The following is a 14,151-nucleotide window of genomic DNA, read 5'->3' as shown; positions in this document are numbered from 1 at the left end:
AGAAAGTGGGCTCATTGCTGCTTCTCTCAAACAGCATCTTGAGGAAATGAAGATGTATCTTCGAATACCAAGCTCTCGTGGTGCTTGTTTCAAGCCATACAATGCTTTCTTGAGTTTGTATACTTTTTCCTCGCTCCCTGCAATAGTGAACCCTTCAAGTTGTTGGACAAAAACCTCCTTATAGAGCTCACCATTGAGGAATGCCGACTTGACATCAAGTTGGTGAATCTCCTATCCTTGTTGTGCTCCCAAAGCCAGAATAATTCTTATGGTCTCCAATCTAGCAACAGGAGAGTATACCTCTGTGAAGTCCACCCCCTTTACTTGAGAGTATCCTTTGGCTACAAGTCTAGCCTTTCTCTTGTTCAGGGTCCCATCTGCATTATATTTGGATTTGAAGACCCACTTGAGGCAAACAGCTTGCTTTCGTTTGGGTAGAGTGGTGAGCTCCCAAGTATTATTCTTTATAATGAAATGAATTTCTTCTTTCATGGCTTGATCCCACTCCTTGAATTTGCTTGCCGTCGCATAGTTGGTAGGATCACTAGCTGCAAATGCAAAAAAACACTCTTCATTCACATTAGTTAACAACCTGTACCTCTTACAATAAGTGTCGCTTTCAGGTCCTATTGTCTCCTTTTTCTTCACTTGCTGAGTTAGCAATAGTTCAATTAGTGGGTATTGACCCCTTCTGTCAGGATGCTGTGCTGCTGTCTTCATTGACTTCAACTGTAGAATCTTGGATGGAATCTTTGACAGTATTCCAATTCCCACTTGGTTGTTTCACAAAATGAAACCTGTGCACTAATAGTGATTTTTCCTGTGGAGGGATGCAAAAGTCGATATGCCTTGGACTTAAAGCTGTAGCCTAGAAGCACGCACCGATCTGCATTTGCTTTAAACTTTCCCCGAGGTTGAGAGTCTATGAGCATGTATGCCACACAGTCAAAGACACTAAGGTGGTCTACAACCAGTTTTTCTCTAGTAAGCTTCTCATATGGAGTGCAATCTTCTATTGCACTGGTGAAACTCCGATTCAGCACATAAACGGCAGCAGCCACAGCTTCGGCCCAGTTTTGGTGGGCTAGTTCATCTCCAGCAACATGCATCGGCTCATCTCAATGACCGTCTAATTCTTTCGCTCAACTACCCCATTCTGTTGGGGTGTGTATGGAGTTGTGAATTGTCTAGCTATACCATGGTCTTTGCAATAGGCTTTGAACTCCTTCGAAAGAAATTCACCACCTCTGTCGGTTCTAAAAGCTTTAACTTGCAAAGACAACTACTTTTCCACTAATGTGTTGAATTGTTTGAAGTACTTCAATGCTTCTCCCTTCAAGTTAATAAAGTAGGCCCAGCTAAACCTAGAAAAGTCATCAGTGAGTAAAAATAGATACCTATTGCCTCCTGCTGATTGTGCTTGCATTGGACCGACTAGATCTCCATGAATGAGTTCAAGTGCAGCCTTTGCTCTTCATGCTAGGCCCTTTGGAAATGAATGCTTGGTGAGCTTTCCTTCCAAGCACCGTTCACATTTATCCGTTGTAGTTATGGGAGGCATACCGAGCACCATCTTCATTTTAACCATCCTATGAAGACTCCCACAGTTGAGATAACCAAATCATTTGTGCCATAATGAAGTGGATGATGACTGTTGTCTTGTAACATGTGCTGCACCTATGTCTTCAACTTCAAGGGAGAAAAGCCTATGAGTACCCATAGGAACTTTAACGAGCACAGTGTCTCCCTCTTGATCAAAAATGGTGCACTCCTTGTTTAACAAGGTTACAGTGTAGCCCGTGAGAATGAGTTGACCCACACTAAGCAAATTGTGGGCTAATTGTGGGACAAATTGAACTTCTTTTAAGTACTTTATTTTCCCATTGTTTGTTTGAAACTTAACAGTTCCAACACCTTCAACCTTGATGGTCTTCCCATCTCCAAGCCTCACCACTTGCTGAATATTCTCATCAAGATCATGGAAATGCTCTCTTATGCCACTCATATGATTGGAGCACCCACTGTTGATGAGCCACACCCACGATACTTCAACACATCCTCCTCCACTGGCCATGAACTGCTTTTGCTCTTCAACAACCGGTTCCTTCTCAGTCACGTTGGTGTCACTCTCTCTATACCAACATTGTGCCTTCACATTCCCATATTTCTTGCATATGTGACACTGAAGATAGGCTCGATCAGTACTTCTACCTTGTCCTCTTCCTTTGAAGTGACCTCTGAAGGAAGCTCTCCCTTTGCCTCGTCCTCCTGAGTTGCTATTTTCACCGGCCCAGGATGGTGTAGCTTCAGCCTGCAGGGCTTTAACTTTTTCATCAGTTGTTGATAATGCAAGAATAGCTTCATGGCTCTTCAAGGACCCACTCAGTTTCTCCACTGTTAGTGTTTTGATATCATTCCCTTTCAGGATGGATGATACCACATAGCAACAGTATGGGGTGAGGGTTCTCATGATTTTGAAAACAACCTCTTGTTCAACCAGAGTTTCTCCAAGAACCCTGATTTTGTATACGATATCAAGAACACGGCTGATGTATTCTTGAACTTTCTCCCTATTCTTCGTCTTTACCTCATCAAAATCTGTCTTTAAGCCATAAAGATTCACCGTAGCTATCTTTTCATCACCTTGATACTTAATTTGTATCATTCTCCATGCTTGCTAAGCAGTGTTTGCTTCAGCAATTCGAATAAAAATCTTGGCATCCAGGGAGCTTTGAAGTAGGTAGAGCGCGTGAGCGTCAAGCTTGCGTCTCTCCTCCAGCTCCTCTTCATCTTCCTCCATCTTCTTCTTCTTCTTCTTCTTCTTCTTCTTATCGTCTACCTCACCAATGTCTTTCTACTATACCCCACAGGCTTTAAACCTGAATAAGGTTTTCATTTGAAGGCTCCATAAGGAGTACCCGTCACCTCTGAAAACTGGGACTGAAGTGGAGGTGTTTTCAATAACATTACAACTTTCAACCATTTGTATAGAAGGATAAGCAACAGTCTTTGAGGGACAACATCTCCGGTGTGCAGTCGGACGGGCAACCGACCTCCGGGCTCTGATACCACTGTAGTGATGTGAGACTGGTAGAAGAAACAAAGGTTAAGAGAGGGTAGCAAGAAACATAAGATAATATTAGCTGAAGACTTTCATTCATCTTACTTGCATACATAACATACTTGGTAGTTATAACTACTCAACAAAATCTGGCCAATCACAGCCATCATAACAACCGAATCTTAGCCATTCAAATTCCTACACCTAAGACACAAAACACGCCATAAAGAAGTTGCCAACGGCTCCGACCAATGATGGCTCATCAATGTGGTCCAGCTTCACGGTAGTCCAATCCTAGCTCAGCACCAACTTCTCTAATGTGGACAGTCTTCATCCTACTCAGCAAGTCAGCGTCTTCTGCTTAGGTTAACTGCGCAAATCCAATAGCATTGGCTTTCGCCCAAGCATTTGGTAAGGATGTCAAAAGGGTAAGCATGAAATTTTTATCATTAAAATTTATAAATGTCAACCGATATTAATTGTGAAACAACCGTATTGAACTCATTGATATGCGCCGCCACTGAAGCACCATCTCCAAGTTAAACAACTTCTTTATGAGAAGTATTTCATTGTTTGTTTACAATTTTTATACAAATCTAATAGAATAGATATCATCTCCAACGTACACGTTTTTCACCTCTATGATGTTATTCTTCTGCATGTTTTTCATTAGTGTCAAATGAATTATGTCTCTAGCTATCGATCAACAAGGCTCTATTCCTCGTCCTCCATCTTCTCTTGTTTCTTTCTTAATAGAGTTTGACACAATTTCTCGCTATACAGATCATCTTTTACTTTGTAATTGCCAAAATGAGAAATCAAAACTAATGAACTTGTTAATTCCAAGTCCAATTTGTCTTCTAGGCACATAGCTTTGTACTTCTAGCTTGAATCCAACTGCTAATTAAGAAAAATTCCTAGATGGAATGGTAGGGATCACATGACTTCACATGAACAACCAACCTCCTTCGACAAAATTTTCTTAGGCCCCACTAGTCTCTATTTTGGATAATTTGGAAACCACAAAGTTTTTAAAATTTTTTTCTATAATTAAAGGGTTTTTTCTTAAATTGATTTTAAAAATAACAATTGAAGAGAGGTTTATAGAAGGTGTAAAAAAAAAAAATTAAGCAATTAAAGTTGGTCTTTAAAATCTCCCTCATTTTTTGGATCACTATATATTAATGTTGTATCGGATAAAAGTTGAAAATTCTCAATTCTTATCTTGTATAATTGGGGAACCATATGGTTTTTTTCTTTTTAATTTTTTCTAAAACTAATTAAAGGGTTTTTTAATTGGTCCTAAAAGATAACAATTGAAGTGAGGTTTGTTGAAGGTGCCAAAATTTTTTTTTTTAACATTTTAAGTTAGTATTTAAAATCTCCCTATTTTTTGGATCGCTATATATATTTTAATGTTGTATCCGATTCTATATTAATTCAATGGATATGATGTATATAAAAAAATTTAATTATTATTAAAAAATCAATAAAATATAAAATATGGGTTTGTATAATGGAGTATGACGCCTGCCTGAGTCAGCATGAACAACAAGGCAAGCTATGAACTCGGTCTTTAGACAGGAAAGAGTTTCATGCACGTTGCTTCTTTTCCGCCGGCTCCTATGGCCATGGTCAGCATGCAACGTGCCATGTTCTCCTCCTCCGCGTACCCACCTAACCTTAACCAAACCCCTTTATATACATCCAATTTCACCTGTTCTCCTCTCCTCTCTGGTCTCTCTCTCTCTCTCCAAAGAAAAGAACTATTCTTTGTTTTTGTTATTGTTGTGTTTATTGATCTTTGTTTGGATTTCTAGTTTTATAAACATGAGTGAAGAGAATGAGAATGCTGTAGTTGAGAAACGTCGAGTTCCTAAGCTTAATGAAAGGATTCTCTCATCCTTGTCTAGGAGATCAGTTGCTGCTCATCCTTGGCATGATCTAGAAATTGGTATTTCACTTTACTTAAATAACTTGCCATTTTATTCTCAGTTTCACAAAACTCAATCTTATACTTGCTTTAATTTCTTTATTTGTTTCTTGTAGGCCCAGGTGCTCCTGCAGTATTTAATGTTGTAAGTTGTCTTGTGCATAATGCTTCAAAAATTTGATAAATTTTTGCCTTTCTTTTAAATCTTTAATCCATTTGCTACAGGTTGTGGAAATTACCAAAGGAAGCAAAGTCAAGTATGAGCTTGATAAGAAAACAGGACTAATAAAGGTTGATTTCAACTTTCATTCTGTTAATTTTATTATTGAGATTATTCAATATTTGTTGCAATGCTTCCAGGTTGATAGGATTTTATACTCCTCTGTTGTTTATCCTCACAATTATGGTTTTATTCCTCGCACTCTTTGTGAAGACAATGATCCAATGGATGTCTTGGTTCTTATGCAGGTAATTAATTACTATAAATTTTTATCAGTCATTTTAATTTCTAATTCTTTTTATATGAATGCTAAGTTTAATATGACTGAATTCCTTTGATCAGGAACCAGTTCTGCCAGGTTGTTTTCTCCGAGCTAGAGCCATTGGGCTAATGCCCATGATTGATCAGGTATACATATACTGCAATCTTTTATCAATCTTAAAAAAAAAAAAACAAAAAAACAAAAAAACTCTTATTAATCATTCTGAAAACAGGGAGAAAAAGATGATAAAATCATAGCAGTATGTGCTGATGATCCTGAGTTTCGTCACTACAATAACCTGAGTGAACTCTCGCCTCATCGCCTTGCTGAAATACGGCGCTTCTTTGAAGACTGTATCCTTGTTTATACCTTTAAAATCATTGCATATACTTTGAATGGTAATATCTTGTTGTTTTTGAGGTTTACATTGGAATCTTTGACGGATAAAATTTAGATAAGAAGAATGAGAACAAAGAGGTTGCTGTAAATGAGTTCTTGCCTGCAGAAACTGCTGTTAATGCCATACAGTACTCAATGTAAGCATTGTTTCTCAAAAAACAATATAATTTTCCATCATTTTTTTTTTAACTGATTATGTAAATTAATGTGGCTCTTTTCAGGGATCTTTATGCTCAGTATATATTGCAGACCTTGAGAAGATAAAAGAGTGATGTTCCTTCGCATGCCAAATAATTTGGTTTCATTTGCTCCCAGATATTCAACCCGGGAGAAAAGAATTCATTGTCCCTTTTGATTATATTCATGGTTGTGCATTTATTTGTTCATCAACAGTTTGATTGTCATAAAGTGTGATTTTCTTTTTCTGAATGTGTTACTACATTAACAAATTATTTCAGTTTATTACAAAAAGGTTGATTGCGATTTTTTTTTTGTATGCTTGGAATTCAACAGAATAATTAAGAAAGAAACAGATCTTGTTAAGGGGAGAATGTTTCTGCAGATTTTAATAGAATGCAGTCAGACATTACAGAGCTTACATGAAAGGAAAAAAACAAACAAATAACTGGCATTTCAAAAGAAATCCAGCAATTTGAGAGGGTGTTTGATGTGATCATGCTTTGATTTCGTCAGCATAGAGTGCTTTGATTTCTTCAACATCATCGTAGCTGCCAAGAAATATCGGAGATCGTTCATGGATCTTGGAAGGTACCAAATCCAGAGCCTGCAGCAAAAATGGCAATGTGGCCACAATCGCCGCAAAAAATATTGAAAAGTTATTAGGATAAGTAATTAAAAATTAAAGGATATTAAATGAAATAAGAGGTTTTCTAATTGAACATACCCTTTCCTTGCCTGTGAAGGCCTGTCCACCAGCTTGTTCCATTAAGAATGACATTGGAAACACTTCATACAGAACACTGTTTTCATACCAAGGGCAATGATCTAAGTTATTTTGAAAGAATAGATAAGGATCATATATTTGTTGGTGAGGTAATCGAATGCAAACAAAATTCTTACCGTAGTTTTCCATTTGGACTCTTCTTGTCTGCGGGATACAAAAATATGCCTCCATAGAGCAGAGTCCGATGAACATCAGCAACCATGCTGCAGAAATTAGAGAAACCGAATTCATAATGAGAAGAAAAGGAACTCATCTAACATCTTTCATATTGACATATCAGTTTACAAATTGAAAGATTAAATCTATTGCCATTAAATTTAGTGTCAACTCCTTAACAAGACGCTGATACTGAATTCATCAACTAAACAATCACAGCGCGCAGGCATTTCTCATTATAAGGTAATCTACGAATAGACACATATTGATCTGGCAGTGGCACATCTCTCAGAGCGCATTATAGAAATCTCTGGTTAGTAAGCTTTACCAATCAGAATAGTATCCACAAAACATAGCTACCTTCCGACATATCGCAAAGACTTTGATGGTGATCCATCTTTCGGGAACTTACACTTCTCCACATACCTATGAGGCAGTAAATGGTATGAAATTTGGGATAAATTACCATCATAGTTTAATTCAATCACACATACTTTTCTGTAGGTCCATCCCAGTTTTTGGCATTCCCTTCATTAACCGAATATATCTTTCCTTTCTTCGGTATCTGAATTATAAAATAAACAAAGACAGGAGAACCAGTAAGAGTGCAACATGTGAAGGCATATTCTTCTTATATATGATGGAATATCCCACTAAAGTGGCCAAAAGCACAAAAGTTTATTGAGTATAGATACCAAAGCGAAAGGAATAATAAGCTGTATGTACAATTATTCTAAAGAATTCACGCCAGTTGCACTAACTTTGATATCTGGGTGAGTCAGTATGAACTCCCCAAGAGACGGATCGAGAGTGAATCCGTTAACACCATTGCCTGTACTCAATACAAACTGAAGAATTGCAAGTAGTGAGTTACTGTCTGGTTATTTCCAGTCACCATGAGGCTACATGCTATGTAAGGAATGCCAAAGATAAGAAGACTGGAGTTTTTAATCGCTTTACCGCACAGGAACTCCCATACATGCAATATCCAGCTGCTAACATGTTCTTTCCTGGTTGCAGGACGTCATCAAGAGATGCCTTATCTTTATCTTGTGCCATGTAAATGCCGAATATCTAAAGATGGAACACTCTAGTCATAGAAAAGAGGGAAACTAGAAACTTTCCTGAGCTTATATGAGCAGAAACTAAACTAAATTCAATTGGATTTCAAAGAAATGAAAATTCATACCGTTCCAATGGAAACACCACAATCGATGTTAGAAGAACCATCAAGAGGATCAAAAACAACACAGTACCTGCGCTAACACAAAAAATCAACCAGCCTGTTGGCAAACACAATAAACATCACAAATCAAGTACAACAAGCAATTAAACAAACACCTTCCACGCAGAGTTGGATCCACAAAAGTTGCCTCCTCATCCTCTTCAGACACAAGAATGCACTAAAGAAAGTGACCCAACAAATTCACATTCCTCAATAAAGTTCCCAACTTTTCAATGAACCAAGTTTGAATGCAAACTACAAAACTAATCAAAAGAAAGAAAGAAAGGAAAAACGTGTAGTCTTACAGTCCGGCCACTGCTAACCAAAGCCTTGACGAAGACCTCATTGGAGAGCACATCCAGCTTCTTCTGCTCTTCTCCCTGAGTTTGAAACAGGAATCACGATATTTATATATGACTCCATTGCTGTTCAATCAAAGAAGAGCTTGTTGACTGGAGACCATATAACAAGAACTCGCCTGGATATTTGTCTCCCCTGCAAGCCCTATGAGCTTCGCGAGCCCAGCCTGTTCCCAATAAAAAACTAATACAATCAACCATGAATCCATTCAACAAAGACAATTAGAAAAACCCCACTTTTAGAACTAGAAAAACAGAGACAAGCAAAGACGAATCCAGAAACACAGGAAAAAAAACACATATTTGATCCAGATATAGAGAGAGGAACGCAAATGAATCGATAAACACATTAAAAAAACACCTCTTTGATCCAGAGCAAGAGAGAGAAAACACATTAAAAAACACATCTTTAAATCCATTAAAGCCTTGAATTAAAAGACAAAAACAATACTTCGAATCAAATAGGTCATGAAAAAGACCTTATTAACAGCGGAGCAAACAAACTTGCAACCGAGGACGATGTGGCTGAGGAGGATGGAGAAGTCGCCGCGGGACTCAGGGTGGCGAGATTGCTCGTTGAGGACGTACCTCGTGATGGTCATCAGATCAGTACGGTGAGCATCGGCCGCATGATCCATGATCAAAGGCTTTGATCTCTCTCTCTCTCTCTCTCTCTCTCTCTCTCTCTCTCTCCCCTGTGGGTCTCTCTCGCTGCACCAATGGTCCTCAATTGGGAATGAGATGGATGTCTTTAGCTATTGGCAGCAAAGATGAATGACTATTTATCTAAAAAGCTCCAGCTTATCCTTGCGTTTTGCGAAGCTTCGGAGGAGACACGTGTCACACCGCCGGGGAAGCACGGGCTGGTGGACGAGGCGAGGATAACGTTCCGAGCCGTGTGTGCATCGGATTCATTGTAACCGTTGCATCTCGTTTATCACTCTCCCTTAAAACTTGCCACCATTTATGTACATACGAATTTATTACGCTGTGTGCGCTCTGTGTGTGGATTGTGATGAAAGAAAAGAACAAAAAGAGAGAAAATGAAAAGCAAGTTGGGCCGCAGGGTCATTGTTTACTAACACAAGCTATTGGTGAAGATAATAATCTTTGGGAAAAGTCAGAGGTTTTGCATCACAAGCTTTTTCCATTTGCCTTGATTCCTGGCTTAGCTATTGCTACTTTTGTTTGGGAAAAAGTGTGAGTTTTTTAGTATAAGATATTAGTGAATGGGGAGCATGGAGGACGAGAGCAACAACGGCATCTAGAAACATGGGCGTATTCTTTTTGCGGCCAGTTGCTTGTGGTCTTGCCGATCTTCTTGGAAAGTGAGAATTGATGTTGATGTCAAATATTGGAGAAAAAAATAGTAGTGGTCACGGGTATCACTGATCCAGATTATAAAAATCGGGATCAATCAGGGTGTTCCCGGGACCGATTGACGGGTCAATCGTCTGATGTTTAAATTTTTATAATATTTAATAATTTATTATTATTTTCTCATTAGAAAGCTACAAAATCGTGTATATTTATTAATATTAATTTATAATTTATAATCGATAAATAGAATTCATATATATATCATAAACAGTCCAATAAAAATTAACATTTAAAAAAATAAAAATATATTAATGTGTTATGTAAATACTTTTCTAAAAAAATTTAATTTATTAAGAAAAATAAAAACAATAAATGAGTGTAATTTTTATTATAAAAAAATATAAAAATTAAAAGTATTCTAATTAAATAAAAAAATATAAGAAAAATTTAAAAACAAAATAAAAAAACTCAATTGAGATATAAAAAAATTAGTGAATTAAATTTCTTATTTATTTTAACAAAAATCAAAATAAATAAATAAATAAATAAATAACACCGAGAGAGTTTGATAATTATATATTAATATATTAAATTTGTAAATATTAAAAATAATGTAAAAAAATAAATGACATAATTAGAAAAACTCACTCTGTTTATAAGATCGATTATCAATTTAAATATCAAAGTTTGAGTAGGTTTTTTATAATATAATTATGGGTTTAATATTATATTTGCTCATTATTAATTATTATAATATTTTTTTATATTTAATTATTGACCCGGTTTAACCCAGTTTTAGACAGTTAGAACCCATTGATCTACACATGGGCTTAGTCAGTCTTTCGATGATTCGACAACCTGATCATTTCGGCTTCTCATTTTTGTATCTTTCATTTGTTTTTTTTACTATTTGTACCTTTTTTCAACAAATTTAAGTTTAAATTATCAAATTTTCCAACTCAACAACTAACAGTAGTTTTTTTTAAAAGGTGGATGAATCACATTTATTTCATTAACGGGAAAAAGTAACAAAAAGAGCCAAGGCTCTACAAAAACACCACCAGAAGTGGTAAGAGAAGAAATACAAAAAGCCCAACAGAGGGAGGCAGAAAAAGAGAAACTTAAAGGAGGAGGAGTTCCTTTAGGGATACATGGCAGTAAGAACTAGATCTCACCCGGGGAAAGAGGTCTCGACGGCGGGGCAGCCTGCACCGCATCATTGGGCTCAGGAACTCCAGGCTTCTCTTGATCTTAGACACAAGATCATCGAGTTTCGCCTTTTTAGACTCAGACGCTGCATTGAACCAAGAAATTAACATGCGGTCAATCTTCAAGATAATGGAAACAAACAAGACACAATTGGCATTGAAAATGCATACATTTCTTTCAAGCCAGATATTCCAATTAATGGCTCTCACAAGCAAATCCCAAAAAAGGGAATAAGGGTTTGGGTATCTTTCCCCTCCAATCCCCCTAGAGGTCCTCGAGAGACCTAGGTGATTGACAAACCCCGAAGAGTTGGCCAAAGTAGTTCCAGACAAGTGGTTCTGGTATAAATATGTTTATCACTGTATAGTGTGGCTCTTATCAAATATATTTTCAATATGATTAAAAAACCATGAATAAAAAAAATTATTAATTCAACTAATTAAGCAACTCATGGGAGTGGGGAAAAAAGATTATTGATGCAATAAATTAAGAAGGGCATCTCTTAGGGTCTGTTCATTTGGATTGAAGTGAGCAAAAGTGAGGGGAAGTGATCTGACTTACTCCTACTTATGGTGTTCATTGTCCTAAAGTGAGGAAATGGCACTTCCCCTACTTCCATCTAAAGTGGATTTTGACCTAAACTCAATTTAGCACTTTTTCTACCAAAATGAAGGAAATGAGCCAATTTATAAAAAGTCACTTCCCCCACTTCCAAAGGCTTTTTTAAATTCATAGAATTCCGCACAACACCTAAATTCTCCAGTTATATTCTCACTTTTTGACAAATGAACATTAGAAGTATTGGAATTGATATCATTTCCCCCACTTCAGGGAAGTGCCACTTCTCCCCACTTCCTCCCACTTTCTCGAAAGTGAATAAGCCCTTATAAGATGTGAGCCTTTATCATAAAAAAAACATTTGTTTTAGGCTTTATTCTAAACCTAGTTAGACAAACCTAGGGGTTTAAGCCCATATGTGGTTTATCTTATCCATAGTTTAAAAAAGTATAAGTAAGATTTATTTGTATTTTAATAGACATAAATCTATTATTTGAAGGCGTCTTTTCACCTTTAGCTAAGCTAATTAATGCTTATTTCTTCCCGAATGTATGTTTTTTTTTAATTAAATAAACCACCAAATTATATTGATAAGAAAAAAAAGGTAGAATTAGAAAACAAAGTATGAAGCAAACAAATAAGGTACAATAATTTACATCCAATACAAGTAATTAATAGGGAAGCACCCAAACAAAGGAGCAATAAGAGAAGAAGTGAGAAATCTGGGAGAACGAGGTAGAACTTCCAAGAGATAACTGTAGGTAGGGCCCATTCATCTAAAGTCGCTTTATTGGATATGGGAATAACATCTTTAACTATGGCTTGTAATTGATAGGGGCTAGCACCAGTACTATATGTGATGCACCAAATCAAAGAAAGATTAACTGTTGACAACAATTCTTTTAACATGAGCTGTAGCACTGAATTAGATAATTTCTGAGAATTTTAGGGTAAGGGGTTGCAAAGAAGAAGAAGGGAAAGAAGGAGAAAGATAAGAAGAGAGAAGGAAGTAGAGAAAAGCGATTTCAGGCCAAAGACATCTTTCTCCATTCATCATTAATCTGTTATATAGAATCATTACAATTCTAACAAACTTTTCCACTATGGCATTTTAACGAGCACCTTCTATGCCAGGATAGCTAGCCATGTAATCATAGCCATTGTAATTATTCTTACTCTAATTACATCAATATGTAAACCATAACTACCATCATTATATTGCATTTCACTATATTATGTAATCCTTAAATTCGGAGTCGTGGCTTTCCATGATTCCGACGAGTACTCCTTCGAACCGCTATTCCCACCTCCCTTGATGAGTCTTTTGTAACCAGTTCCTGTGCAGCAATTGCCCCACTACAAGAAATAGAGCATTTAGTGGCGGTTTTTAGGTCATTTCGCGGCAGTTATAACCGCCACTAGATGTAACCGGTGGCAGCTACAAACCCGCCACGAGTGCTAGCGCTCGGTGAGCAAATTCATGACAGTTTGAATCAACATCCGGAATAACTAACACTAAGATTCGCGGCGGTTTATAAAACGGCCTTCAAATGCAGCTAATTAAGGCAGTTTGCAAGCCACAAATGCATATATATACCTCATGGTGGCGGTTCACTCTTGAACCGCCTTGTATCATTTTTTAAATAATTAATTTTTATTTTTATTTGTTTTATTTAACAATTATATATATATATATATATATATATTTTCTGAATCTTTGTAGTCACATAATAAAAATTTACAAATATATATACTGATCACCATTCAATAAAAATTTAAAAATTATAATAATTTATTGATAACTCATGAATAATTACAAGAAGTCAAATTTACAAATTTGTTTTGATCTTCCGAAATGAAAACACATTAATCTTAAAAAACAAAAAACTGGTAAGGAGCAAAAATATGCCTATTCTTCAAAATTCAATGAGTCTTGAAAAACCTCCTAGCCTAAGCAACTATGAACAACCTTCATATACATTCAGGTTTCTTGGAACCTAGGGTTGAACTCAATGTCATCTTGGAATCCTTTTGGAAGCTACCTTGTTTTACTAGAATAGTTTCAATCTCTGAAATGAAACCCATGGATGAACTCAATGTCTTCAATATTTACTAGAATATTTAGTCATATATAAACAAACCAACTATCTTGTTTTGCTTTGTTTCTGATTGTTTTTAATGACTTCATAAGCCTCCCCTTCATTCTACAGTTCAAAGAATTGGTTGAAAAAATTGTAATATGAACAAGATGATTGAATACTGATGATATATGCGTTAAGAGATAGTGTATTTTTATAAATCATACTTGTCCATAAATATTTGATTCCTTGTTGTTGAAGCTTTGTCCGAGGACATTATTTCTCAAGATTCACATCTTTTCCATCTCCAACATCCAACCTTCATTATCATCCAACAGTAAAAAAACAAGGACATCAAGTTTAATGAAAGCAATCAATTATACATGTCATCGAAAACATTTACATCT

The 14,151-nt window shown here is 36.4% G+C and overlaps 4 protein-coding genes across 4 annotated transcripts; 1 reads left to right on the top strand and 3 right to left on the bottom strand.

The window, feature by feature from the left end:
- Nucleotides 1-231: 231 nt before the first annotated feature.
- On the bottom strand, nucleotides 232-1,109 carry LOC120254187. The gene is made up of 2 exons (XM_039262334.1): nucleotides 849-1,109; nucleotides 232-729 (listed from the first exon to the last, which is right to left on the bottom strand). The coding sequence occupies exons 1-2, from the start codon at nucleotides 1,107-1,109 to the stop codon at nucleotides 232-234; spliced, it is 759 nt and encodes a 252-aa protein (XP_039118268.1).
- A 512-nt stretch (nucleotides 1,110-1,621) lies between these two features.
- Nucleotides 1,622-2,665, bottom strand: LOC120254186. Its single transcript, XM_039262333.1, has one exon. The coding sequence runs from the start codon at nucleotides 2,663-2,665 to the stop codon at nucleotides 1,622-1,624; it is 1,044 nt and encodes a 347-aa protein (XP_039118267.1).
- Nucleotides 2,666-4,810: 2,145 nt separating this feature from the next.
- Nucleotides 4,811-6,312, top strand: LOC120254192 (soluble inorganic pyrophosphatase). Its single transcript, XM_039262340.1, has 8 exons — nucleotides 4,811-5,015; nucleotides 5,111-5,139; nucleotides 5,220-5,285; nucleotides 5,355-5,462; nucleotides 5,557-5,622; nucleotides 5,709-5,829; nucleotides 5,931-6,012; nucleotides 6,097-6,312. The coding sequence occupies exons 1-8, from the start codon at nucleotides 4,892-4,894 to the stop codon at nucleotides 6,137-6,139; spliced, it is 639 nt and encodes a 212-aa protein (XP_039118274.1). The 5' UTR covers nucleotides 4,811-4,891; the 3' UTR covers nucleotides 6,140-6,312.
- An 81-nt stretch (nucleotides 6,313-6,393) lies between these two features.
- LOC120254191 (fructose-1,6-bisphosphatase, cytosolic) lies at nucleotides 6,394-9,524 on the bottom strand. Its single transcript, XM_039262338.1, has 12 exons — nucleotides 9,059-9,524; nucleotides 8,699-8,746; nucleotides 8,526-8,600; nucleotides 8,337-8,398; nucleotides 8,185-8,251; nucleotides 7,956-8,069; nucleotides 7,757-7,843; nucleotides 7,490-7,560; nucleotides 7,356-7,421; nucleotides 6,956-7,042; nucleotides 6,780-6,855; nucleotides 6,394-6,659 (listed from the first exon to the last, which is right to left on the bottom strand). Exons 1-12 carry the CDS (start codon nucleotides 9,215-9,217, stop codon nucleotides 6,549-6,551), a joined length of 1,023 nt encoding a protein of 340 aa, XP_039118272.1. The 5' UTR covers nucleotides 9,218-9,524; the 3' UTR covers nucleotides 6,394-6,548.
- Nucleotides 9,525-14,151: the final 4,627 nt, after the last annotated feature.

This window comes from Dioscorea cayenensis, unplaced genomic scaffold, assembly GCF_009730915.1.
Source record: "Dioscorea cayenensis subsp. rotundata cultivar TDr96_F1 unplaced genomic scaffold, TDr96_F1_v2_PseudoChromosome.rev07_lg8_w22 25.fasta BLBR01000375.1, whole genome shotgun sequence".
NCBI classification, from domain to species: Eukaryota; Viridiplantae; Streptophyta; class Magnoliopsida; order Dioscoreales; family Dioscoreaceae; genus Dioscorea; species Dioscorea cayenensis.
The sequence above is the reverse complement of the archived record's forward strand: the minus strand, read 5'-3'. Positions and strand labels throughout refer to the sequence as shown.